This window comes from Halichoerus grypus, chromosome 9, assembly GCF_964656455.1.
Source record: "Halichoerus grypus chromosome 9, mHalGry1.hap1.1, whole genome shotgun sequence".
Lineage (NCBI taxonomy): Eukaryota > Metazoa > Chordata > Mammalia > Carnivora > Phocidae > Halichoerus > Halichoerus grypus.
The window spans coordinates 114,451,592-114,479,348 of NC_135720.1; the positions used below are offsets into that span (position 1 = coordinate 114,451,592).

The window sequence follows — 27,757 nt, forward strand, 5'->3', positions numbered from 1 at the left end:
TACTGAATGCCTACCACGTGCCAGCGACCGCGCATGGGGCGGAATATTCGGAAAGAAACACGGGTGGTCTTACGGACGAGACGGACTGAGCACAGAGGGCAAAGGAAAAAGGAAGAAGGGAAAAAAAAAAAAAAAAAATCCTCGGACCTCCCCAACATGGCGGCCTAAGGGCCGAGTCTGACCCCCTCATCATGGCCGCCAATCAGGCAGGCGCTGACCTTCTCAACATGGCGGCACAGACAGACCTTCCCATCATGGCGCGGGGCCCCGCCCGCTCCGCCGCGGCCGCCGGCGGGAGCAGTTCCGGGTGCGGTGCGCGCCGGGGGCGGGCGGGGGGCGGCGTCCTGGCCATGGCCGGCCTGTCGGACCTGGAGCTGCGGCGGGAGCTGCAGGCCCTGGGCTTCCAGCCAGGACCCATCACCGACACCACCCGGGACGTCTACCGCAACAAGCTGCGCCGCCTGCGGGGCGAGGCCCGGCTGCGCGGCGAGGAGCGGCTGCGGGAGGAGGCCCGGCTGCGGGGCGAGGAGCGGCTGCGGGAGGAGGCCCGGCTGCGCGAGGAGGCGCCGCTGCGAGCCCGGCCCGCCGCGGCCTCCCTGCGAGCGGAGCCCTGGCTCTCCCCGTCGGGCTCGGGCTCGGCCTTCGCGACCTCTGGGGCCTTCGGCGATGTCGGGGCCTCCGCGGCTTCCTGGTCCGGGAGCCGCGGCCTCGCCTACCCCGCCCGCCCTGCGCCGCTCAGGCGCCGCGCCTCGGTCCGGGGCAGCTCCGAGGAGGACGAGGACGCCCGGCCGCTCGACAGGGCCGCGCCGGGCCACGGAGTCCGTCGCTGGTGGGCCTCGACCCCGGCCCCGGCCCCGGCCCCGGCACGGCCGCCCTCCGCCCTCCTCGGCGCCGACCCGCGCCCAGGCCTGCGGGCGACGCGAACTGGCCCGGCCGGCGCGGCGCGGGCCCGGCCCGAGGCGGGGCGGCGGCTGGAGCGCTACCTGTCCCGGCTCCTGTTCTGGGCCAGCCTGGGGCTGCTGCTCGTCTTCCTGGGCATCCTCTGGGTGAAGATGGGCAAGCCCTCGGCGCCGCAGGAGGCGGAGGACAACAGTACGTCCCGGGCCGGCGCAGGGGAGGGCCCCGGGCGCGCGAGTTTCCACCAGAACGGCCACCCGTTCCTCTCAGCGCACATCCCGGGCCTTGTCGGATGTCTCTGGCTGTCTTCTTACCTCCAGACCCCGACTCTCCTTCCTCCCGCTGTGGGAGGAGAGGGCTGGAGTTCCTGCAGTAATTTCTGTCTTCACTCTCTCCTGTTCTCATTTTCTGCCCTAGCCCTCCCTACCAATCTCCCTTTCAACCACGTGCTGGAAGCAGTCTTCGTTCCTAGTCACTTCCACCCCAACCTCTGGTTTTCCCTCTCTAGAGAAAACCACACCCCTCTCCAACAGACAGGTCCACCCCCATTCCTTTTCAGTTCTTTCTTAACTTGGATCTCTTGCTCATTCGCACATTAGTGCCCATTTGAAGGCACCCCAGGTTTCACTGCCCACAGATCTGATCTGGTTGGGTTCCCAGCTTTGCAGCACCAGAAGAGTTTAAACTGATATAAATGGAGGCGTTTATCCTTGCTTGCATTATCCTCCTGGCGTGTGTGCTGAGAGGGTTCTGTGAGTCAAGGACATTCCCAGCCATTCTTCTGTCCACACTTTAGTGATCTGACATGCCAGTAAGAGGTCTGCAGGAAACAGTATGCTTCCTGAATAGTTGAGGATTGGTATGTTTCTTAGAACGGAAATCTGCCTCTTGGGTAACTCTGAGCTTTATAATCTAACAGAAAACAACATAAAAATCATTTCTTTATAAATTTAAAGGGTAAAGTGTTTAAATTTATAAGTATAAAGTGACATTGTGAGTTCACCAACTTTTGATACTCTTTGCAAAGCATTTTGATTAGTACTGCTCCCAGCCTCAAGCCACGGCCACATCTTTCCATGCCTAGCAGGAACAGCCAAGATGCAGGGAGAAGCTAAATTGTGTCTTAGCTGTCGCAGCAGATGGGTGTTTGGGTATATGAACAAGTCTGTGGGCATGGGGATCCCAGACTCATGCACACACCCAAATAACTTCTTGGCTATGAGAGCAGTTTATCCACCTGCTAAAGAAATTAAACAGACCCGGAGTGTCGTGGGACTGTACTGGTTCCACAACAGTCAAACGGTATACTGCCATACTCACTGCTGAGATGCTTTAAGACCACAGCTCTTGAATACATACTGGGATTTACCTGGAGCGCCCCTCCCATGATGGTACTAATCCCTGTTCAACATATCACTGTTTGCAATTTACAAAACCATCACGTATGTTTGGCTTGTTGGAGGTTAACTCCCTGAGTTAAGCAGGGGAAGCTTTATCGATCCCATTTTACAATGAGGAAACGGAGGTTCAGAGTGGTTGAGTTACCCAAGAGCCTGTGGCTAATCATTTCCAGCTAGGACTTGGACCCAGCTGTCCTCGCCCTAGTTCCTAATCCAGGATTGGGAAACCTGTACATGTTACTGTCTGCATTTTAAAAGTGCCCCCATTTAGATGACATCTTCCTGATCCCCACCCTTATGTTGGTAATGTTGTACTTCCCCTGAATTTTGAGAGTGGTCCCTTTTTGCAATCTTTTCCTCAACCCACACTTTTAATTTCCTGTGTTTCTTTTCTTGGTCTCAGTGAAGTTATTGCCAGTGGACTGTGCGAGCAAAACAGATAAGGTGAGTCCGAGTTTCTCTAGCTTTTGTTTTTCATTTTGTATAACATCCCGAGGATGTTAGCCTCCGTCAGGAGGTAAACTGGCCCAGAAAAAGATCATAATAGGATCATTTTCAGGAGTGCTTCCTGTAATGTACCAGAATCACATCGTGTTCTGTGATGTTTGTGTCAGACTCAATTGTGGTAGGCGAAGGAGTACTTGAAACAGAGAGAATTGAACTCCCAAGATCCAACCCTGGGCTTGTTATGGAAGGTCTCCCCATCAATCACAGCTCTGGGGACTTTGATCTTCTGCCTAAGTCAATCTAGGGGGATGCAGTAAGTTGGAGCAGAAGGACCTCTCAAGCTCCCTGGCTTCCAGAGGAAGGGCTGACTGTTTTTAAGCACCCAGAGGCCGGGTTCTCAGGTCCGTGTTCCCTCTGGTAGTACGTCTGTGGCTGGCAGTGCTGTTCAGATTTGAAACATCATGGGGGGGGGGGGGAGGTTGTTTTAAATATATCTGAAGTAGAATTAGCCCTCTTAGTCTATAGATTTGTTTTATGAAGCTTTAATGTTCCCTACAAATAATATTTGGGGAAGGCGAGCAGCCCCATCCATTTATGAGTCATGCCCGCAGCATTAGCCGGGAGCTGGGATGCTGGCACAGGTAATAGTCTGGGGAAGATAGGAGGCAGTAAATTTTCAGGTCATAAATCCTACCAGGAGGAGCCTTTTGCTGCCAGAGGGCATGACTTAGTAGTCTAATTATTAATTGTGCAATGCCAGGCCTCTCCCGAGGCCTCAGGCTCCATATCTGGCAGCCCGGGGGCTGGGAAAGAAACACATGGTCTCACATTCACTTTCTTACCCATGTTACCAAAGGGGTGGCCTGGTGCAAATAATAGGTTTTATCTTCTCTTTGGCTTCTGCTATATTATTTGGGGGTGTTTTATTACACTCATTTATTGCGTTCATCCAAGTATCTTTGCCTCTCAATTGTTTTGTGAAAACAGATTCATATTAAGTTTAAACTGCCTTGTGCCGTGAAAACCAGAGTTGATGATTATAGGAAGTAGCCCAGGAAAATAGGTAGTGGTCAGAGGGAAAACTAGAATTTTGAATCCTGAAAGCAAAAACAGGAAACAAGTCTGTAAGACTTCTCTGGTTTCTATCTCTTGGTTCTTCGCCCCAGCTGAGTGAGCCCCAACAGGCACAATCCGGGGCCTTGCTAAAAATGTGCTCAATGAGCAGACTGGGGACTTGCAACCTCCGAGCATCAAAAGGCAGAGTCTGGGCATTGTTGGCAGGCTCCACTGAGCTGAGATTTCACAGGATGCTCTTGGCCTTCGTGAAGTGGCCTTCGTGAAGGGTGGACACGGGAACAGGCAGATTGGGAGATGCTTCTTGGCTTTGGTGAGGCTCTTGTGGAAAGTCTCATTCTTTGTGTGGCTCAGGCTCCCCCAGAACCCAGATGGGCATTGGAGTTTTAGATATACGTGTTCTTTCCCTTCTCAGCCAACTATGACACTTAGCGTTTTTCTTTCTGCCTTTGTGTTGCTGAAAACGTGTGGACAGGCTGGGAGTGGGTGTGCTGTCTCAGGCAGGCCGTCTCGTGGTCTGGTGCCTTCTATCCTTCTGTTCCCTTTAGGTGGTATCACCCTAAATGTCGTTGAGTTTGGAACAGCGTTCATTGTGACCACTTTTGTTGTTGTTGTTCTCTGGTTGTGACAGTAAGCGAATGTTTAGTGTAGCAAATTTGAAAAATGTGATAAAATCAGCCATGATTCTGCCACCAAGAGATAATCGCCATTGACATTTTGGGGGGGGTTTCCTTCCCCTCCCATCTGTGTACGTATGTTTATAGAATTGGAATCTCCGTGTACATTCAGTTACATTTCTTACCATCAACATTTCCCATCTCATTCGTCTTTAAAAGGTAGTTTGGGTACCCGATTCTACTTACAGACTTGGGAGTCGTTTCTGAACGTTAATGGTCATACGTGTAAATCTTGGTTATGCCATTTTTGTACCTTGTAAAGGCTTTTGGGTCTTTAGGCAACACGAGGGGACCTATCTTGGCCTCTGAGACTATGACAAACAAGTCCCACATGTTGCAGGTGAGGGCAACAAGCGAGCCCAAGAAGGAAGGGGACCGTGGTTCCTTCTGCAGTTGTCGCGAGCTAGGCCCCGAGCCCGGGCCCTCGGCGTCAGTCGGGCGTCCTGCGCAGTGACAGCCCAGAGCAGGTCTGAAGGGGGCGGGAGGCTTGGATTCGACCGGCTCCAGCGCTTGTTAGTTGTGGGATCTTGGGGTCTAGCAGGTCTCTAAACCATGAGCTCCTCATCTGAGAAGTTGGGGTGCGGTCAGGATTGTGGTGAGGATTCAGTGCAGACTCATGACAACCCACGGCCTGCCGTTCACTGTCGAGGAGAGCAGCCTTTCGTCCAGATGTTCTAAAGCTAGCGGCCTGGCGGCGTCAGTCCTGCTGCAGGTGCAGGAGAGCGAGGTGTGCCTCTATCCCTGTGCCTGCGTTCTCGTACAGATGACTTTCGCCCCCTGTCGTTTCCGGATGTCTAGAATCTGGATGTCTAAGGTGAAGCCTTTGCTGCAGCTCATCGACAGAGCAAACGATTTATGGGCAGAATGTAGACACCTGACTCTCCAAAAACAGACGGGAGTGGCCCGAGGGGAGACGAGACTGCAGTAGTACGGCATTTGCCTGGCCCGCCTCGGAGGCCCGACTGCATCTCCCTGCAGCCCCACCTCATGGCCTCTATTCCAGTGAGAGCCGCGGGACAGAGGCTGGGAGCCTCCAGGATGACTGACCCTTAGTGGCCGGGGCGGCTTTTAGCTCTGCCTCAGCTTTTCTGGTTAACCCGATACTTATCCATCCTGTCCCTGCGCCCACCTCTTTGCAGAATGTGGCTTCTGAAGGGCTCCTCGCTGCTTAGCACTTGACAGTGCAGCCGAGGAGTTCAAGCCAGATAGACGGAGCCCCCTGTCTCCCTTGCTGACTGCTTGTCCTGTACCCTTCCAGTTCTGTCAGGCCAGGCAGAAGGCGGCCTTGCTGGAGCTGCTGCATGAGCTGTACAACTTCCTGGCCATCCAAGCCGGTGAGTGCATAGCTCGGGGCCTGAGATTCGAGGGTTGTGGGCTCTTACCCTTAGCGGCCAGGCGGGGGCTGGCTGGCAGGTGGCTGAGATGCTCTGTGGTGATGTCCCAGAGGACATACTCCGAAACCAAGTCTTGCCTTCCCCGCTTCTCCACTCAGACACATCTTTTTTAAGCCTACAGTTGGTTCTCACATCCCCTTGAAGGCTCCCAGGGGTCCTGGCCCATGCACAAGCCTTTCTGCTTTCTCTGGATGCCCACCACCTGATGCTCTAGGGGGTTCATGTTGCATTGGGAGGGGCCAGGCCCCAAGTCTCCTCAGTCTGGGTCTTCTCACCTGGAGGGCCTCCCCGTACCAGATGGTCGGCCAGGCCAGGAGGAGAGGCCTATGCAGGTGGCAGGGGTCTGAGTAGTGGGCTAGTCCCACAGGTCCATCCAGCTTGCCAGGGCCCCGGTGTCACCTCTGGTCCTGATCTCCCCATCTGGCTGCAGGACCTTGGACAAGTCCCTTATCCTCTCAGAAACTGTCTCCCTATCTAACCAAGTGGTCTTGGGTCGTTTTTTTTTCTTTTTTTACAAAGTGAAAAGCACTGTACTCTAGAGGAGGGCATTTTCAGCAGCGCCATGAAATACGCCCCTAAAAAGTCATCCATCCGGAAGGTTTCCCTACTGTTTTATTTAGAAAATTGTTCTTTGAGGCCAGAGATATCACCTCCCCACTTCTCTCAGAATCACTTGCTAAAGGCATAGCTGAATAACCAGAGCTCGTGCCCCAAGTTAAATATATCGGCCACCAGAACCAGACAGAGCTATTTAGTCTTATGAGATATTCAAGAGGTACCTCTGATCTGTGGGGCCTTGTCTGAAGTTGTTGCTAGGGAATCAAGGCTGGATGGGCCTGTACTGGGCCCTCAGCCCTCAGGGCCAGTCTTGTGGGCCTCAGCTCTCCCACTGCCTCCTGACTGGTGGGAGACTGGTGATGGTCAGGGAGGGGTCTGTGAGCTCGGAGGAGCAGTAGGAGTGGGGGCTCACAGCATCACAGGACTCCGGGGCCTTTCTCCCTGGCCCAGGAGCTCGGAATATAAATTCTGGCCTAAGAGGGTGTTCCAGACCTTAGTGACTCAGCTGTGGTCCAGGGACCAGCAGCATTAGGATCACCCGGGAGCTTATTGGAAATGCAGAATCTGAGGACCCATCCCAAACCTATGAATCAAAGTCTGCATTTTCAAAAGAGCCCTAGGGTATAAAGTAGAGAAGCTCTGTCTTAAACAGTGGATGCTGGTAGACATTTCTCCTCCATCCCGCCCTCCATATGTGGTCCCGGCTTATGCCATCAAGGAGCCTAGTGCCTCCTGTCCTCTGAGGCACTTAGTGAGGGTCTCACTGCAGGGGAATGAGGGCTCTACCAGGCCATACTCCCCCCCCCCAGCCCCCCCACCCCTGGAGGTCACCTGTAGGCAGAGCATTGTGCTGGCCTTTGCAGCCCACAGGCTGCTTCTGGTCTAGTAGAAGAGACAGGCCACCTATCTCCCTGACCACTGGCTGTTACGAGGTGTGATTGGATGAGAACCGAGAGGCCAGAAGTTCTAGGAGGCATGCTACCTTTTCACTGGAGCAGTCAGGAGAGCGGCACAGGGGAGGGTATCTGTGCCAGGCCCTGACGCCCAAGAGGGATTGATTCTGTGTATGTGGGGGGCAGGGCGGAGCCAGAGAGGCAGGAAATTACAGGGGCAGGGACGGAAGCAGTTGGCCTCACGGGGGAAGGAGAAACAGAAGGAATGGAGTTTGGAAAGGTCGCTTGGGCCCCACCGTGGATGGCTGTAGATGCCAGGCCACGGGGGCTTGATCACCGCAAGCAGTGAGCACCAGGGAGGCTTCTGAGCAGGGGAGCAATGTGCTGAGAGCCAGGAGCCAGGAGGACAAAGGTGATAGCAGCTTGAGTGTAGCAGTGCCATTTAAGCAGAATCATTTTAAACTTTTGTTGATCAAACATGGATGGGAGAGGGGAGAGGAGGAAACCAATCAGGAGACCATGGCCGTGGTCCAGACAAGCTTAAGCAGGCCAGGGCGATTGGGGCAGGGCAGGAGAAGCCAACTTGATCTCAGGGGTCCCATAAGGTCAAGATCAACTTCGACATAGGAGGGATAAGCTTTAGTTCATTCTCAAGATTTTTAAAGTTCATTCTCAGCCACTCCCTCCCCAGCACACAGACTGGCCATCGGTAGCCCCTAGGCTGTGCCAGGTTAAGAGCAGTCAGGCTCTGTGTGGGTTCAGGATCTGGTGCAGGCCCACCCCGTGCTGTCCCTGCTCTCAGGAGTCTGGTGACCCACAGGAAGCAGCATGTGGTGGGTGGACCATAGCGGGCTGTCGAGAGCCAATGGTGTTGGCAGGCCCCCAAGTCCAGAGTGATTTGGTCCAACAAGACTCCCCTACAGGCCGGGGATTTTTCAGAGGAGGTGGCCCTGGGTAGGCTTCATCCTAGGTGGGAGCTGGTCACCCAGGGTGCTCAGGAGGGAACAGCCCCTTGGAGCACCACACTGAGGCCCCACTGCCCAGCACAGAGACGCCCTCTTTCTCTGTGGGGCATTTTGGACATCCCTCCCCAGAACCCCTCAAAACAGTGGGCCTGGAGTTCCAGGTCGCCTGCCTATGTCACGGTCAGATTCCCTGCAGTGCCTACGGCCTCCTTGCTTTTCTTTTTTCCCAGGTTGCGTTTATTTATAGTGCCATTCTGGTTCCTTCCAAAGCTATCTGTCTGATCCTTTTAGGGATCAATTGCAAACAGACCTTAGGATTGGGCAGCTTTTTAGTCATTTAATGCAAATCACCACACTGCTTTGCAGGTCAGGTTTTAATGATCTGGAATCGATCCAAGCTAAGTGGCTTTTGATCTTGCTGCAGAGTGAAGATACCCCACAGAAGCCGGAGCCGTGGGGCCACATGCTCCCCATCAGAGCGGATGGCTTGATTCGCACTGCATTTTTTTAGTCTGTTTCAGAGTAATTTTTTTCCACCTCTCCTTTGTGTTTGAATGTGTGTTTTTTCCTCCTAGGTAATTTTGAATGTGGAAATCCAGAGAAGCTAAAAAGCAAATGCATTCCTGTAATGGAAGCCCAGGAATACCTAGCAGTAAGTAGGCTGCGATGCTTACCCGTTCCCCAGAGGTCCTGGTGCTTTTGTACTGATCTTGTGAGCACTGCTTTTTTTTCCCCTTTTCGTTGTGTGTTTGCTTTTTGGCTTTTTTGTTTTCCCTTTTTTTTTTTTAAACTTAGTTGAGTGTTAGGCTACTTTCAGTTTTAGCCAGCAGTAGGGGCGACTGGTCCAAGGTGGGCTGTGAGCCAGAGCCTGGCCTGCCGCATGCGGGCTGGGGGGGGGGGGGGAGGCCTGCTGAGCAGCTGGTGTGGCCACTGCGGGCCGCCCCTTCTTTCAATGGCCCTGTTACTTGCTCCCCACTTTTCTCCTCTTCCCAGCAGCTTTACGGATCTACACTTTACCTGTCTGTTCTCTCCTTTATGTTCACTGTGCAGATTGCTCAGGGTCTATTTGACTATTGGCCTGGCCCCAGTTTGATAGAATTCTGGAACTTCAGAACTGGCAGAAACCTTAGGGGTCACCTAGCTCATTGTCATTCCCAGATGAGGATACTGAGGCCCGGAGAGGGGCAGGGACTGGCCACCGGGCACCCACCTCCCTGCCCCTCCGCCCCCGCCATCCCCACGCTTTTTTTCATTTTCCCCAAGATGAGCTGCCAGCTCTCTGGCCTCACACTTTGGTCCTTGAGAAAGGTTTTGGTTTTGGTTTTGGCTACCTCAGACCTGCGTTGCTTTCTTGTGTGCTTCTGCATCGACTCTTCCCAATAGAGCTCTTTCTTGGCTCTCATCAGCCCAGATTTTCACCTGCCACTTTGTTGTGCATTTAGCAGAATGGGGCTTTGGGGCCTGCGGAGGACAGGGGAGAGGGCCTCCTTAATCCAGCAGGAGAATAATGTTCCAGCTGGTCCGCCCAGACACAGCACTAATTTCCCGCCCCCTCCCACAGAATGTGACCGGCAACTCCTCCACCAAGTTTGAAGCCGCACTGACCTGGATACTGAGCAGTAACAAGGACGTGGGCATCTGGTGAGTGTGGGCGAGGCCTCACAGGGTGGCAGCACCGCCATGGGCACCCGCGGCCGTGGTCCTCACCCATCGGCCCGCTGCCGTGCGCTCACAGATGTGTCTTGGGGCTGAAGTTAGAGGCAGGTGTCCCAGCTGAGTCCTTGCGGGCTAAGCCTGCAGCAGGCATTGGAAGGAAGAAGCATTCAGTGGGGCAGCGTAAGGAGCCATTTCAAGATAAGACACAAAATCCAGGTGTCAGGACGTGAGCCTAGTGTTCCAGCTAAGCATTTCAAGTAACTCACTCTGCGCCCTTTGAATTCACTGGTCCCACATGGGTTGCAGGGAAGGCATTTTTCTGAACTTCCTTTCATCCGGTGCTAGTTTTCATTACTAGATGAAATGTTTCTGTCTGTTGGTTTCACTCAGCATGGATGTTGCAAAAGGAAATACTGAATTTTATTCTCACTGGGCAGTTCGACCTCATTTCTATCGCTGGGGAGCACTGTTAGCAGAGATAGCAAGCCCCCTCACCCTCCTGAGAAGCCCCATCTGGCTGCTCAGCCCGTGGGGGAGGGGCACCCCAGCGTTGCTCCCCCCACCAGACCCCCCATCCCCCAGAGCTCTTCACGCTGGCACTCCCTCCCCTTTCCCAGGGTTTGTCGGGGACTCTGTTCAGGCCACAGCTCCTGATATTCAAATACACTCTAGGGTTTTGTTTCCTTCGTCTCTAATCCACCCAGACGACTAATTCCATCAGCCACGCCTCTACCAGAAGCCCCTCAGGCAGCTCAACCTAAAGCTTGATAACCAGATGCAGGGCACGATTAAAATTCATTGACTTAAAAAAAATAAAGCTTCCCTGAGTGGCTGAGCGATTTTCCTGTGTGTTAGGAACGGGGGAGGAGAATATGGATTTTAGCCTCGGCAGCACTCACCAAAGCTGCTAGCACAGAAGGATGGCATGCACCTTTTCACACTGGGGGAAGGCCGTCGGGAGGGTGGCCAAGCCCAGCTCAGAGGACCAGTACTCAAAGTGGGTTCGTGAGATATCGGGACACTTCAGATACTGGGCATTCCCGTGTGCTGTCCAGAGCCCAAGATGGTCACCTAGCCGGAAGAAGGTGCAAGCGTGGGCATCCTCACGAGTCCTGACACCGCCTCTCAGGGACCAGGGTGGAAGCGATGGGGCTGGGGCCTGGCCTCAGAGAGCCTGGTGGTTGTCCTTCCCCGAGCCTCATGGCACCCCGATCTTTACACTTAAACAGCTTATGTGCCTCCTTGTCACCGTCACCAAGGAAAAGCACACCCTCCCAGACTCTCTTAGTTCCTGTCATGCAGTGCAAAGCCAGCGATTCAGTAAACATTTCCATTTCTCTATGCTGGGAGGTGGGAATCCAATTTACAGTTTAATCTTCCACACGCTGAGAGGGGCTGTCAAAAGACCCGACAGAGGGGGATGTCACTTTAGCGGTAGGGGTTCAAGCCTGCTGCCGTCTTTAAAGCTTTATTCTTTCTAAGTAACCAACGTGGGAAATTTCTGGAAAGCATGCAACCAGGATACCAAGTCTATTTCATAAGCAAGTAGAGGCCTCGAAGCTCCTCCTTTTCTCTCTTTCTGCTTTAAAGTGGGGCTGATTCCGCGGCTCCTGGGAGCTTTTGAACGCCATTGCAGCCCTGTGTCCTGTTTCAGGTTGAAGGGGGAAGACCCATCGGAATTGGTGACGACTGTGGACAAAGTGGTCTGCCTGGAATCTGCCCGCCCCCGCATGGGTGTGGGCTGCCGCCTGAGCCGTGCCCTGTTCACCGCGGTCACCAACGTGCTCATCTTCTTCTGGTGTAAGTCCTTGGCTGCCCTTCTCCCCCCGACCCCGTCCTTGCCGTGGGGACTGCTCATACAGCACCTCCCGGGAGCCCAGCTCAGTGACACTCTCGGGCATGAGTGATACAGAAACCCAAGCCCAGAGAGTTCATTTCTGTCTAGTGAACCTGAGGTCTGTCTAATAAAACAGAGGAGATGAACAAGTCAGCCTGTGCCCTGGGTCATCTTACCTTTAGAGATTGGTGGCAGGAGCATGAGAGTAACTGGAAAATATCCTTGATCAGGGTCGGGGACGATCAGTGTCCCCGAGGGGGGAGCTTGGCCCTGGCTGGAGCCCAGCATCATTACCCCCCAGGGCCCCAGAGGGCAAGCCTCTCAAAGGAGGAGAAGGCGCAGCAGGACCTTGGCCTAATTTTACTTCCTGAACAATGTAAACATCTCCTCGGGAGATCTAGGTACCCGATGAAAGCAGGATGGACGCAGGGGGCTGAGCTGCAAAGCAGAGCATGGGTCTTGTCGCCTGACATCAGAGGCTGCCTTTGAGCAGAGAACTTGGGGTGTCTCTGAAGGTGAAAGGCCGAGTCATAGAAACTGCCCGCTCTGTAGACATGGCGGAGTTACAAATCACAGGCCATCTGGGCGTGCACACGGCTCCCTCACCCACGCCATCAGGCACACACATCATTATCGGCAGCAGCATCTCGGAATACAAAGGGCCCCGCATGTATATATGTATGAAACGCCGTGTTCCGGTGCGCGAGGGAGGAGATGAAAGGCCCGGAATGAGGTTGGGAGGAGCCGCAATCTGGACAGCTGGGGAGGTCTCTGTGGTGACAGCCAGCAGGAGGAAGATGATCACTTCACAGCCTGCCTCCCCTCTGCATCTTCACGTCCTGTGTCAGCGGCAGCCGGCCTGGGCCTGACACGTAGTAGGTAGTCAGGACACTCGTGCGGCCAGAAGCGATGTGGCGGATTCACGGGGCCTGTGTTCCCTCATAGGTTTGGCCTTTCTGTGGGGGCTCCTGATCCTCCTGAAATACCGGTGGCGGAAGCTGGAAGAAGAAGAACAAGCCATGTACGAGATGGTGAAGAAGATTATAGGTGTGTGGCCCCTGGGGAAAGGACCACTGGCACCCGCCAGAAGGTCCTTGCCCTAAACGGTGCCCTCTGTCCTACCCTGCAGACGTGGTCCAGGACCATTACGTGGACTGGGAGCAGGACATGGAGCGCTACCCGTACGTGGGCATCCTGCACGTGCGCGACACCCTGATCCCTCCGCAGAGCCGGTGAGTCCTGGGCTGAGCCCGCCAAGTGCCACGGAAGGCGGCCCAGAGCATCAGTTATGGGGGGGAGGGGGGCAGCTCAGCCCCGAGGAGCATGGGTGAGGGGGCCGTGCATGCCTCCTGCCACTGCTACAGTGCTCGGCTCTTGGGAGCGGAACGCACAGACGACGTAGGGCAGCAGGAGCCCACTCCTCTGTTAGCGTCCTTGCTGACTGGGGAGCTCTGGGTGGCAGGCGCTAGTGCCCTCCTCCCCGCAGTGGCTCAGGCTGCGTTGCTGTGAGTGCAAGTCCAGAGTCCTGTGGGCTCCAGGCACAGAATAGTCGGGTCTCTGGTTCCAGTTCTCTGTGATGCTTGTTGTCCCGGCCCCCGTGGATGTTGTGGGCTGGTTGGAGTTCCTCCTGGTCACAAGGTGGTAGCCCGCAGGAGTGGGGTCAGCGTCTGCCTTGTCACCGCCAGCAGGGGAGAGATGGGTCGCCCTCACGGGCAGGAGAAAACATTCCCAGAAGCTGCCAGTGACCCACTCCTCGAGGCCCTGCTGGCCAGAACGGGTTACTTGTCTATTCTTGAATCAGTCACTAGCGAGGAGGAGATTGTTTTTCAAACATTTTTAACCATGACCCACGACACGTTACCTAAAATATCAGGGTTCGCTTCCCACGCGCTTAGGCCCATGTACACGTGTGTGCCTGTAGCTGAAGCAGAGATCCTCGGCAGTGGCTGGGGTCAGCTTCCAGGGCGCCCAGCTGCACAGGAAGGGGCAGCAGGCCGTGGGCATGCCTGGGCCGCGGATGCTGGATGGACCCCGACAAGACCCAGTGTGGGGTAGCTTTGGAGGATGGGGTCCCAGGGACCAGCCAGCAGGGCATGCCGTGGTGTCGGCCCAGACCGTGGGCCCCGCTCAGCAGCTCGCTGCGGTCTCGGGCTGGATGCCATCCTCTCAGAGGGTGCCGAGCGCTCGCTGTGAGCCGGCACTGCTCTGGGCCCTCCACGGACACAGCCCCACTCGCTCGGTCCTCACTGCGGCCCCAGGAGGTGAGAGAGCGAGTAGCCCATCTTACCGATAAGGGAACCGAGGCACGCGGAGGCCAAGGAACTTGCTCGAGGCCCACTGCTGGTGGTACTTCTGTGCAACCCAAGAGGAATTGGAAGAGTAAAACATTTAAGGCCCCTTTTAAAGGTGAAGATGCTTAAGAACTTCCACGCCCACCCTACTCCTTGGGAAGGTGCAGGCAGGAAGCTTAGGGAGAGCAGACGGATCACAGCATTGGCTGGTGCTGCTGTTGGTGCCCAGCGTGAGGCAGCCGCATGGCCCTCCAGGGGGAGGACACGGTGCATTCATGCTGCCACCGAATTCCTGGCTTGCCCGGAGTCGTTAATGGCCTCTCTGAGCCAGTTTCCTCATCCAAAACACAGAGGTAACACCACCGCCTTGCAGAGGGCTGCAGTGAAGCCCTCATTTACTCAACAAATGCTTACTGAGCACCTGCTGCGGGCCACACACTCCTGGGTCACCCGGGGAGACGGTGGGGAGCGGAAGAAGCCCAAATCCCCGTCCTGCTGGAGCATTGGTACTCAGGAGGAAGAGAAGTGAGAAAGGCAGAAGGAAACTGTGCTGTTGGGTAGCGACAAGTCCCAGGAAGAGGGGAGTGGGGCTGTCAAGAGATGGCCTCGCAGGTCTTAAGTCAGAGCCTAGCACTAGGGCGCTCATCCCAGGGCAGCCCTTACTGCTCGGCCTTCCGTTAGCACAGCCCACACATCGACCGAAGTACCAGCAAGAGCGCCATTGCCGCCTGTCTCTGGCCTGAGCCACCCGGCCTCCGCGCCCACGCGGCGGCCCACAGGGACTGAGCCCTGGCAGTGAACCCCAGGAGACTCACCCCCTGTTGGCTCTCAGCCTCTCAATTTATCTCCCAGGCCCCCCGGTCCGTGCAGCCAAGCCCTCAAGGCGTGAGGACACATTGCTGCTGTCGGCCCTGCGTGGGGCCCCCTCAGGTCTGCCCTGCAGAGGAGGGTCTGCCCGTGAGACTGAGGGAGGGCTGGGGAGCCTGGCTCGCGTGGGCTTGTTCAGTGCCTGTTCATGGGCACCTGGGAGGGAGGGCTGGGGCTGGACCAGCCAAGTGGGGACTGCTAAACAGGCTGAGGGGCCGTTGGCGACAGGACCTGACCTCTGAGGTGGAAAGCCCCGGCACCCCCACTCTGACTCCCAACCCACAGGCCACCTCAGGAGCTTCACTCCTTTGTCCTCCCACAGGCTGAACCTTTCCTGCTCCCACACGTTCACACCCACAGTCCCTCTCCACGTGAGGGGTCATGGGGAGGTAGTCTGCAGAGCTGACAAAAGACAGGAACTCATCAAAGAGAAGACGTCAAAGCAACCCTCTCTGACTGCCTTGGAATCTTCCTGTCTAGTCTGGAGGGGGAAGAGGTTATAGGGGGGTGTCCAAGGGGATGCAAGGCCCCGGGGACCCAGCAGAGAAGGGGTCCTGCCTGGTAGCTCTAGTTCCAGGAGCAGCTCCAGCTTCTTGGCCTCCCCAGTTGGATGCTGAGCTCATTCCCACGCTCCAAAGTACTGTCGAGTTTGGACTCAACAGCCCAGTGGCCACTCTGATTGGCCCACATGGGGCATTAAAATGCAGCCAGCACTGGTGGGAGGCCACCTGGCCAGGGCTGCTACAGGAACAGGCCCTTGGACACCGGGGGGTGCTCTGGACAGCTTCGGCTCCCTTCAGCTCCCTTTAATTGAATGCTTTTAGAGCAGAGAAGGTTGAGGAATCATTTCTCTGTGGCTCAAGAAATTTCTCTCCCCTGCAGGAGTTCTTTTTTTTTTTTTTTTTTTTTAAAGATTTTATTTATTTATTTGAGAGAGAGAGAGCACAAGAGGGAGGAGCGGGAGAGGGAGAAGCAGACTCCCTGCTGAGCAGGTAGCCCGATCCGGGACTCGATCCCGGGACTCCAGGATCATGACCTGAGCCAAAGGCAGTCGCTTAACCAACTGAACCACCCAGGCGCCCCTCCCCTGCAGGAGTTCTTAGTACCTGATGCCTTTTCCTCCCACAGATAAATTCTGCGTGGGCTCCCAGAGTTTTGTCCCCAGTTTGTACAAAGGGTGTGCACAGGCCAGCTCGCTTCTCTGGGCCGTGCCAGAAGAGCTTCTGGGGGCGCTGCTGGCCTGCTCAGCCTGGCCCCTCTCGTTGCAGGAGGCGCATGAAGCGGGTCTGGGACCGGGCTGTGGAGTTCCTGGCGTCCAACGAATCCCGGATCCAGACAGAGTCCCATCGTGTGGCTGGAGAAGATATGCTGGTGTGGAGATGGACTAAGCCCTCTTCCTTCTCCGACTCAGAGCGATAAATCCCGGGCGGGAGGGGCCTGTTCCCAGTTGGCCTGTCCCAGGCCAGTCCCCTCCAGGGGCGCGAGAAGGCCAACAGACCTGCCAGTGCTGAATTCACACTTGCCTTGACTTTCACCTTCCTCCCGACTCTGGTTCCAAAGGTCTCTCTGTAAGACTCTTCAGAGATTAGCTTGTAGGAAAGCATGGGCTTCCTTGAAGGGCCGGGGAGGGAGAGAGCCAGAGGCCAGGTGGGTAGCTTGTCCTTTGCATTGGTCCAATCCTCTCTGCCCCGATTGCTGGCAGAAAAGGGGAGAAGGGTTTGGTTTTGATGCATAGAAAAGATGAAAGAGCAGCAGCGGTGAGACCCTGCCGAGCAAGTGTGCAGTTAGGTGGGCTGGAGCTCTCCCACCGCTGGTGAGCACTGAGCAGGGTGGGCATCGTGCCTGTGGGAGGTGGGTCGGGACGGCAGGCTGGGGCGGCAGGGGTTGGGGAGCAGTTTGGTCCATGTGCCTTCAGAGGGTGTTACCTGGGAGCTCAAGGGTGAGGGGAGAAAGCCTGTCCTCTAGCTGGGTTGAGCCTCTTTTATCCTGAAGGGGGAAGGTGCTAGAAAGTAGAACAAGTACTGTAGAAGAACTGTCTAGAAATGCAGGTCCCGGCACGCGGGACCCGCAGGTCAGGGGAGTGAGCTGCCGGCGTGGCCTCCTGAGAGGAACCTGGAGCAGGCACAGGGGCCCGGGAGCAGACAGGAGGGTAGGGCTGCCCGCAGGCAGGGCCGGGCTCTTCAGTGGTGCTTCTCACCGAGTCGCGGGTCTACAGCAGACCCGCAGCCACGGCACTGCAGCGGGCGACGATGCGGATTCCGGGACCTTGGGAGTGCCGCGCCTCAGCTGTGCGACGGTCACCTTGACTTAGGGCGACCACAGCGGGCCCCACTGCGGGGCCGCGGAGCCAGAACATGCGGCAGGGACCCGGTCGGCGCGGGGGCCGCACGGCTGCCCCCTGCTGGCCGCCCGCGAGCGTGCCTGCGCCGCCGCAGACCCTCCAGGCCCCTCGCCAGCCCGTGGGCCCGCCGCGCGGGAGCCCCGCTCCAGAAACGGCCTGGCGGGGGGCCTCTCCAACACAGCCTCGTTCCCGTATGTTCTCAACCGCGGCAGGCGGGAGAGGGGCGCGCGGAGAAGCCTGAACAGCTGCCTCCAGAGGCATCAACCACCCCCTTTCGGTCTTCCTGGTATTTTTTGTTTCCTTAATAAAGCTCCAGTCTCCCTCATTTGAGCAATACTCTCTCATTTCCTCTGATGTCTGGATGATCGGCGGGGCTGGAATCCGAGTGCCGGCCCCGTGGCAAAGAAATGGTCTCGTAATCAGGCTCCAGCCAGAAGAATAAGTAACACTGCAACAGGCTTCAATATCAGGGTTGAAACTGTTGGATAAATAAACTATTTATTAAAAATGGATGTGTTTCTCGTCCGTGGTTCTCTCCCTTTACCCCCCAGAGCAACGTTGTAAGGAATGGCAGCCTGCAGACAGGTCAGCCGGAAGAGGAGGCTGCGGGGGGGCTGAGCGGGGGCCTTACCCCGCTATCGGCCCCAACCTTTCCACCACCGGGCTCTCTGGCAAGCCACAAAACCTCCTAGAGTCTTACTTTCCCCATTACCACTCTGCGTGGCTACCATACCCGGCAGGGTGGACTCAAAGCATGCCCACCTGGTCCCAGGGAGTGGGGGGCAAGGGGTGGGGGGCAGCAGAACCTTTTTTCCTTGGCCCCATTTCTGCCTCCCCTCAGGGCCCCAGAGGCTCCCGGGGGTCCTGAGCCCCTCTCAGCCCTGGGAGGGGGAGGAAGGAAGAGCAGAGTGAGGTTGGATGGGGCTTCTTGGCAGCTGATGGTGTCTCTGAGGAGGCGGAGATTGCTGTCCGCCCGCAGACTAGTGTCTGGGCCCCCACCACTGCGGAGGCCCGGGCACAGTCTGGGAGGGCGCAGGGCCGGCACGAGTGTGCAGGGCAAGGGTCCGCTGAGCTTCCGGGGTCCCACCGCTCTCCGCCAGGGCAGCCCCGACCCTGAGGGCACGGTGGGGTGTGGGGAAGAGCTGCAGGCATGGGGGCAGCCCTTCCTTCTCAGTCAGCCCTGCTGCGCCCTCCCCACGGTCCCACCTGTAGGTGGTGGCTGGCACGGGAGCACCATCTGCGGGAAATTTGGTGGAGAAACTGATCGTCAGAGCACCCAGAAACACAACCCAGACAAAAATGAGCCCACCTTTCCCATTTCTGTTTTTCGGGGAAAGATTTTTCCCTCTGCCCTGTTTTGTCTTAAGCTGAGAAGGGAGCTAATGCACAGCTCTATTTCTGTGAGGCTGTTTGGAGAGCGGGAGCGAGATCAAAATAAGCGAAATAACAAAAGGCCCCTGCCAGCCAGCCCCTGCCTTTCTGGAGCACGGAGCGAAGGCACAAAGGCCCGGAGGTGCGTCCTCTGCCGCACAGCCTCAGATCTGGCCCGGCAGCCCTCCTCTGCTTTGAAGGGCCAAGTCTCTCTTTCAAGCAGCTCTGACTGCACAAGGGACAGGGCAGGGCGGTGGGATCTGCCTGAGGAGGGGGTCCGGGGGCCTCTTTTTTTAGTGGGAGCCATTGTTGAGAAGTTTCTGTTGCTCTGCCCGGTCCCTTCCGAGGCTCCCCAGGCCGCAGACCAGTCTTTCCTCAGTGACAAACAGCCCTCTTGGGCTTGGTGGCACGGATAAAGAAGCTTGGGGGGGGGTGGAGGGAGAGGCTGTACCCCACAAATCTCGGCCATGGACATCCACCCAGGAGCTCCAGGCCATCTTCCGGAGCCTCTGCTCAGAAGAAAGGTAAACACAGCCATTTGTCACTGACTTATCATAAGAGCTGCGGTAGCAGCTGTTCCCCTTAATTAATACACCATTGACTTTGAGCCTCACACACAAATCCCTTCGTTGAGGCAGGTGTGCAGACTTCAAATCCATTATCCTGTCGGCCTCCACCAAGGGAAGGGGCAGGGGAGTGGTCAGACAGTAACTCGGCCCAAGTGCTCCGAACAGCCCTCCTCGGGCCGCCAGGCCAGCTTCTCCACCCCTGTCCCCAGAGAAAGCTCTAGAGATAAGGAGAGAATCTGGACAGAGGGACCCATGGTGCACCAGGGAAAAGAGGCAGAGGGGATAAGTGGGCGGGGCAGCATGCCACCTGGTGCTGTACCCGAGCAAGCGGTGGGGGGCAGGCGGGCACTCAGCATCCTCAGGCCCGGCTCTGTCCTTTATTGGCTGGGACCTTGGGCTGACCAATCACTTTATCCCTGTAGCAAGGGACGTTACTGAGAGAGAAATGGTAAAATTAACCAACACATGATAGCATTACGACATGCTCCTAGTGAGCTGTAGCCCACTGAACGGCCACCACACCCCCATGCGGTAGGTGCTACTGTTACCCCTTTACGGGGGCGGGGGAAACTGAGGCACGGGTTGGTCAGTCAAGTAGCGGAGCTGCAGTTTGAACCCAGACATTCCAGCTCCAGAGCCTGTCTTCTCAAGCCCCACTCTCTTCCCTTCTCCAAAGAAAGTAAGGGGAGCCACTCACGATTTGTTGAGCTGCGCTGGGTTCGCCAGAACAGTAAAACTACCTCGTCCCAGGAAAGAGCCAGGACCTCACAGAGGCTCTAGGAGGCTCCTCTGACCCTCCCGCATGCCTGCCCCCACTCTGCTCAGGCCACACAGCTTGCGCCCTCGCCCTGACCTGCCCACTGCTGCCGCCAAGCCTCTGCATTTGCTGTTCCACCGGGTCAGCTCTTCTCCCAGGGCGCCACATGGCTTCCTCCTTACTCTCCTGGAGTCGGGGCCAGTGGAGGGCTGAGGCCCCCGGGACCTCAAGGGCGAACCCCTCCACACGGCAGCAGCGGTGTGCCGAGACTGCCGGCCACCGTGGAGGGGCCGCCTCCCGCAGCAGGTTCCAGGCTGCAGGTGGGGACAGTCCGGAGCAGGGGCTCGGGAGCAGGGGGCTCAACAAACTCTGAGAAGCAAGAGGAGCAGAGGTATCACTGGTGATTACAGCCCAATTTCTGAGCCGCTTCTGTTTAGGAAGGAGACAAGGGAAAGTACAGCAATTTTCTTCAATGAAAACAGGCACCAGAATTCCCTTTGCCTCCTTCCCCTTGCAATTAAGCCCTTCTCTGCAAATGAAATGATTTGGTTTTCATGGGGACTAATTTCAGCACACTGGAAGGGCCGCTGAACTTTCTGATTGCAAACACCAGCGTGTGAAAAACAGACTCCCCGACAGCCAGCGGTGCCAGGCTGGTGAGGTGGGCCCCGCCACCCAGCCCGGGCTTCAGGAGGTGAGGCGGGCTGAGCCCTGGGGGGGGGGGGGGGCGGTGTCCAGCTCTGCCCCCGAATCGGTGACGCTCTCTGCTCTCCGCGTGGCCCACGCTGTTCCTTTCTCCAGCCTCCACCCCCAACGGCCCAGGTGAGGGAGTTGGACTGGAGCCAGGGTGGCAGATCGAGAAGCCTCAGACACAGCTGGTGATGGCAATGAACTGAAGACGCTGCCCCTCCCGTCAGGAGGTGGCATCTACTCTTCTCCTTTGAATCTGCGCGGGCTCTGCGACCGCCTTGACAGTGGAAGCCCGAGGCCTGACCATTTCCACTTTCACCCCTTGGGCCCAGAGCCACCACGTAAAGTGGCCCAGCTGCCCTGCTGGACAGACCTTGGGGGGGACAGCTGCCTGCCTGTCTCCAGCAACCCTGGCTGGCACACCAGACGCATGAGTAAGCCACTTCCACCAGTCCCACGGGGGCAGGGATGAGCTGTTCCCCCCCAGCTCCACCCCCATGGCAGTCACGGGTAAATGCACCGTTGCTGTGTTAAGCCACTAAGCCTGTATTATTACCGTTACACTTTTTAATTTGAAATAGTTGAAGACCCACAAGAAGATACAAAGAGAGTACAGAGATTTCTCATGTACCCTTCACCCAGCTCCCCCCAGTGATAATATCCCACATAATTGTGGCACATTGTCAAAACCAGGAAATTGATCTTGATCCAATATACTAACTCAGGCACAGACCTTATTTAGGCACTGTGTGTGTGTGTGTGTGTGTGTGTGTTTCTATGAAATTTTGTCACACGGAACCACTAAGTTTTGGGGTGGTCTGTGACTCGTGATGGATAACTGACCCAGGCGTGGACAAAATCCCCCAGGAGTGTGTATTACACAGCCCCTTGGGTGGGCAGTGAAGAGCATTGCACACTAGACTCAGAATGAGCATCCAAGCAGTGTGATGGGAACTCAGGATGGCTCCGTGGGACGGGAGCCACCAGCATGCACAGTGGTCACTAAGGCCACTGGCCAGAATTCCTGGCACTAGAAACGATCAGACTGCCTCATTCCCTTTGAAATTAGGCATGGCCACATGACTCGCTTTGGCCAGTGAAATGTTGAATGGAAGTGACAAATGGCACAGGGAGCAGAAACGCTAAGAGCTAGTACGCCATCCGTGATCTCTTTCCTTCTGTGGTGCTGCAACCGGGGCCACCCCCTCAGCCTGGGTCCCAGAGCCACGATGGCCTGGACTGAATCCCCAGCTGACCTGCAGTGTAGTGGTGTAAGCAAGAAATCAATGTATGTTGGTAGAAGCGACTCCCAAGAACCTGGGGTGGTTTATTACCAAGCTCAGCTCCCTGATGCAGGTAACCAGCTCTTGCCACCTTCCCTGTGGGGAGAACAAACAGCTCCCATTGCAGGAGCGGAGCTATAGGAATAGGCCTGAGTCCTCTGTACTCTAACATGCAGTGCCTGGAGCCTGGGGAATGGCCTAGAAGATTCTGGAAGGTCTGTCTAGGCCTTGGGATCTTTTTCACTCTGTTAAGGCAGTGTCTGGCAGGCTCTGCCATGAGGGTCTGGATCTTTCCAAGCTGGCTATCCCTGCTATGTGCAATTACCTCAGAGAGAAGGCCTGGGGTCCCGTGAAGAGAAGGATCAGAGAAACAGCACGCGGCAGGTACACTGGCAAGAAGGAGCTCTCACCCCATGCAGTTGTGCTGACTCCACCGTCAGCAGCCACAGTCAAGAGGAGGACGAGCTACACATTGGGGTGCTGCATCTTGTGTGTCTAGCAGCAGAGGGGGGGCCGCACAGCTGGCTGGCCATCCTTGAGCTCAGTGGAAGCGGCCAGTGGGGCATTGCCAGGGCAGAGGCTCTTTAAACAGCAGCGAATGGAGGCGAGGCCATGTGGACGTACCCAGAGCATCCCGTCCCCCACGGGGACACGTGCACGGCAAGTGGCTGCTGAGTGCCAAACACTCTGTGGGACACAGGTGCCCAGGATCCCCACCAGGATCCAAGTGCCTGGACAGGGCTGACAAGCCTCAGCCAGAAAAGAAAGGGGAAAGCGCACGTGTGTGTGTGTGTGTGTGTGTGTGTGTGTGTGTGTGTGTGTGTGAACACATGCGTGCCTGCACACACCTGTGCTCCAGCCACCCAGTGGGGGGAGGGGGCTTCCTCTGAGACGAACATGCTCCCTGTACTTTAGCGAATTTGCAGATGCCACACAGCTGGGGGGGATGATGGCAAATACACCAGATGACAGAGCTGGGATCTAAAGAGAAGTTGACAGGCCAGAGCGATGGGGCGGATCTAATGAGATGAAACTTAACAGGGACGAACGTGTTTATTTCGTTTTATCTATTTGTGCTCTGCCTCCATGCGCAGAGGAATGGGGGAGGAACAGTGGCTCATGGGAAAAAGGAAGTAAAGCTACTGGGCGCAGGGCCACAGACCTCACTGCTAAGACCTGGGGGCCCAGGGGAGGGGGGGACTGAACTCCAGTGTGGGCTTGGGGTCGAGGGATGATGGTCAGTTCTACAGGCAGCAATGGAGGGGTTGGTCTGTGGCTGCATTAATAAAGGTACAGCATCCATGTTGAGGAGGGTAGTGGGGACTGGGGAGCCAGGGCACCTGAGTCTGAAGTCCGGGATGGTCAGGCTGTCCTGTTGGGCAGGGACCTTTCAGGCCGCTCAAGCCCAGCCTCCTTCCATGCCATCCACTTGGGGATCAGGCCCCCACATCCATCTCTCCTTTCCTTTTTGTTTTTTTAAGATTTTATTTATTTATTTGAGAGAGAGACTACAAGCTGGCAAGAGGGGCAGAGGAAGAAGGAGAAGCAGGGAGCCCGAGGCGGGGCTCGATCCCAAGACCCGGGGATCATGACCTGAGCTGAAGGCAGGCGCTCAACAGACTGGGCCACCTACGCGCCTCTATCTTTCCTTTCCTATGGCCAGGACACCCCGAGGGCAGCCGCTCCCTTCAAATATGTGCCACCAAGAGTCAGGCCTGGACCTCAGACCCCCCAAAGTTGGGGGGCACATGTGGGTTCTGCCAAGAACTCTCTCCACTCTCCACCCAAAGCTAGCAGGGCTGGGCTTGGAGTTGCAGCAGCTCAGCTGAGGGTTGGGTGTGAGATGCCCCTCCCCTCTGGCAGCCACCTCCCCATTTCTCAGAGGGGTCTCTTAATGGTCTCTTCACTTTGGGGAGAACATTCAGCAATAAGATAGTCACTCGCTCCAAACATCATCAGGGGAAGGGTTAGGGGGATTTTGAGGCTTTGTGAGTGGAAGCCTCAGGGAGACAAACCTCAGCTCTGTAGGAGAAAGAAGGTCCTCACTATTTTGAGCCTTGGGCTGCCTCAAAAGGTAGTGAGCCTCATGTCACTGGAGGTATGTAAGCAGAGGCTGCCTTAGCACTCAGAGGAAATGCTAGCATGGCATGAATGGATGGAACTAGAGGAGTTTGAAAGTGTTGCCCTACATTGAGATGGTTTTGGTTAAAGCTTGACAGAGTTTTTCACCCATGGGAATCCTTCTGAATGCAGTGCTGCTCCCTGGAGTCTCAACAGTTAGACTGAAAAATGGAAGGAGCTTAAGGTGGCAGCCAGGGATGAGGGTGCATGAGCATGACCAAGGGCACTGAGGCCATGGAAGGTGGCCAGAGGTCATCAAAGGAAGGGGGAGACTCCAGACCCCTGGTAACCAGATTGTCCTGTGTCCCACCCCCACACCCACACAGCTTCTCGCCCTGAAGGAGCTGGCCCAACTCAGGAAGCCTCTCCGTGCCCCCTCCCAGCTCCTTGTCTTTTGAGGGGCAAGGATGTCTGTACCCCCAGCCCTGCCCTCAAGCACTGCTGGTACCCCAACAGAAGCTGGTGTACCAGGCAGGGTAGGGCTACAGGCCTGCACGAAGATGCCACCCCACCGCCACAGACCCTGCCGTCCTGCCAAGGATCAGTATGAGACCAGGCCCGGGCAAGCCTCCCAAATGCTGACTCCCAGGGTCCTGCCAGGCACCAAGTAGGTCCTTGACCAAATCTGGTCTGGAGGGGAGAGAAGCAGTAGGAACAGACCCCCCTCCTCACTGTATCACCACAGACTCACCCACATCACAGACATGGGCTCCCTGTCTCCCTCCCTCCCCTCCTCTCACTATGAGAACACACCTGGGGAAGAAGCCTCTTTCCTTATCCCTTAGCTGTCCAGGAGGGCTTCCTGGAGGAGGAGTGAATCCACAGCAGGTTCTCGGGGAAAGGTGGGAGCTTATGTGGGACAGCAGGACTTGGTGGAAAAGTAACAAGATGGAGCCAAGCGGGAGGTGGGGGTGAGATGGAGATATCTCTGGCTGGCAAGGGCATGGGCTCTGGAATTGAAACCCAGGTTCTGTAACTGCTTGGCTTTGTGACACACTTAGGCGACACGCTTCCTCTGGATCTCAGGTTTCCCATCTATATAATGGGGATGACACAGGCACCAAACTCACAGTGTTGAAAGGATTAAATGACATGTTGCACTGGGCCTGGTACATAGATAGTACATGATGATGAAAATCTACTCCAGAGGGTGTAACTATAAATAAACAGATGGCATTCACCAGTATTCAGACTTCAGCTAATACAAAGAACTTTCCTAAGAAGCAGAGCACCTCTGCCTGGAACAGGCTCCTGCATGAGGTGATGAGCCCCCTGTCTCTGGAAGCATTCAAGCACCAGGGCTCTGTGGAAGGATGCCTGGGCAGGGAGGAGTATGTGTGGAAATGGCCAGCAGGGGTCAGCAACACAGCAGGACAGAAGGGAGGTGTGGCCAGTCAATTCCCCTACCCCCCAGCTCTGGGGACAGTAGTGACAACTGGATCAGGCTGCCTTGCTTCCTGGCAGACAGGATCCACAGGACCTGGCCCAGACTGTGGCGTGTCCTGCAGGGTCAGACCAGAGTCCTGACAGCCAGCGGGCTGGGCTGGGGTGATGGGAAAGGCGAGCTCTGAGACTTCCAGGGAGGAGCCCTGCAACTGAGGGGGTCTGGGCCGACTGGGGAGGTCAGGACAGGGTGCTGGCACCTCAGGATCTGAAGCTCTAGGTACAGGCCTTCAGAAGGGTCACTAGGGTGGCCAGAGCTGGGGCCTGCTCATCAAGCCGTCTGTACCCGAGGCTCCTTAGCACTCCGTCTGAGGGGCGAGGCCTTCTTCCCTTCTGATCTCCACAGTAGGGCCTGACAGCCCACCCTCAGTGCTCAGCCCTCCCTCAGCTCCACTGGGGGCCTCCCAGAGCCAGGAGACAGAGGGCAGGGCCAGGGACTCAGCCATGTCCCCAGGCCTTGTCCCAGCTGGTACAGCCAGAGATCCCTACAGATGGTGCTGCTTGGGGCGCCTGGGTGGCTCGGTCGGTTAAGCGTCCGAATTCTGGATTTCGGCTCAGGTCATGATCTTCGGGTCGTGAGATGGAGCCCTGGCTCACGCTCAGCAGGGAGTCTGCTTGGCATTCTCTCTCTTCCTCTCCCTCCACCCCTCCTCCCCAAAATAAATAAATAAACAAATAAATAAATAAATCTTAAAAAAAAAAAAAAAAAGATGGCGCTTCTCCCTCTTTCTCACTCCAGGACTGAAGAGTGGGGTCTGTGATAAGGCTGCTCTGGGAGAAAAGGGGTAGAGTAGGGTGAGGGGTGGGCAAGAGGGGGAGAGCCTGATAGGTCCCCTGCAGCCTGCCCTGGTACATAAAGCACCCTCCCCCATCCTGGTTGGCTGTTGGGGGCACCCACCTGGGGCAGAGGGAGCGTGAGGGGTTCATTCCTTCGCTTGCCAGCTGAGGCCTCCCACTCAGGGAGAGAAGCTGCAGCCCCTGTCTGAGGCCAGGAGAGCTAGGTCCAGCTAAGAGCTGACATTGCATAATAGCTGTCAGCTAGACTCGGATGCGGCTGGGGTCCTCTGCCCAGTCCTAGCCCCACAGGAGGGGGTGCAGGTCACTCCTGGCTCCCAGAGTGCCCCCCACCTCCCTCTGGGGAGGGTGTGCCAGGGCAGGAGGGAAAGGGACAGGCTGAATGCAGGAGTGGAGAGTGGATTTTCCCTGGCTGGGGGTCCGTTTCAGAGCCAGAGGAAGCTGCTGATCTCCACCCCACCCCCCAAATGCTCTGGCAAGTGATGGAGAAAGTGATTTGACCAATGGCGGAGTCCAGGAGGGAGCCTGAGGCAGCAAGGTGGCTCCGGGGAACACAGGGAAGCTTCCCTGACAAAACCAAACCAAAGCCAAAACAAATAAAACTTCTCCTAAGAGGAGGAGGTCTGAAATTCCACCATTAAAGATTCATTCTTTTAGCTTAACACTTTGCCCTTTTTAAAAATGCAAACCGACCAAAGCCTCCCCTACAAGTAGGTTTGTCAAAGTAAAGAAAAGAGAGAATGCATAGCATCCCCTGTGAAGAAATATCGTGAGGAGGCCAACGGAGAGAGCAGCAATGGTGGCAGGTCTCCCAGGATTTACTTCGCCTGCTAGTTTTGGCTAAGGGCCAGCTCTAAAGACACCTGCAGGAGAAGGAAGCTGAGTCTCCCGGTGCTGTTCCTGTGTTCAGGGAGTGAGACTGGACGGAACAGACTCATACCCCTCCAACCAAAGACACCATTCACACATGCACACGCCCCCACGTACGTGGGAACATGTGTACCTGGGCACATCTGAGAGACTCCACGTGCAAACATGCCCCACCCCCCATCACTGCTCCTACCCTCCAGGTCCTGTGCCTGACCTGGAATCCAGGAAACAAGACGACTCTGGGCCCAGAACCCCCCGTTGGGGGAGGGGAGGGGCGGGGTCTCCACTGTTCCCTCCCAACACCTCTCCAGGGTGGTTGCCTGAGCTGCATCCCCGCCAGGAGTTGCTTTCTGGTGTAGGGTCAAAGCTTGCAGCCAGTGAATATTTATGGAGGGTTTACAGGAAGCTGCTAAAGTACCCTTGCGACATCCGAGAGGTGCAGCGATTAACCCATTTGAGGAACCCATTATCGAGGGTGAGTTTTTGAGTTTTTCACAGTCTCAGGAGCCTCAGACCTCTCGCGGCACCCCTCCCACCCCAGAGCTCAGCCGGGTCCCCCTG

At 56.3% G+C, this 27,757-nt stretch overlaps 1 protein-coding gene across 1 annotated transcript; it reads left to right on the plus strand.

Annotated features, from left to right (window-relative positions):
* The first annotated feature begins 295 nt into the window (after positions 1–295).
* LEMD2 (LEM domain nuclear envelope protein 2) lies at positions 296–17,809 on the plus strand. The gene is made up of 9 exons (XM_036115764.2): positions 296–1,092; positions 2,701–2,741; positions 5,754–5,829; positions 8,881–8,957; positions 9,867–9,946; positions 11,616–11,761; positions 12,744–12,845; positions 12,928–13,030; positions 16,225–17,809. Exons 1-9 carry the CDS (start codon positions 351–353, stop codon positions 16,373–16,375), a joined length of 1,518 nt encoding a protein of 505 aa, XP_035971657.1. The 5' UTR covers positions 296–350; the 3' UTR covers positions 16,376–17,809.
* The last annotated feature ends 9,948 nt before the right edge of the window (positions 17,810–27,757 follow it).

Bases quoted from the DNA above. Each gene is read 5' to 3' on its own strand.
- LEMD2 (XM_036115764.2), top strand. From the start codon at position 351: ATGGCCGGCCTGTCGGACCTGGAGCTGCGGCGGGAGCTGCAGGCCCTG. The intron at 2,742-5,753 runs GTGAGTCCGAGT...GTACCCTTCCAG, and splicing joins GTGCGAGCAAAACAGATAAG to TTCTGTCAGGCCAGGCAGAA. The intron at 5,830-8,880 runs GTGAGTGCATAG...TTTTCCTCCTAG, and splicing joins CTTCCTGGCCATCCAAGCCG to GTAATTTTGAATGTGGAAAT.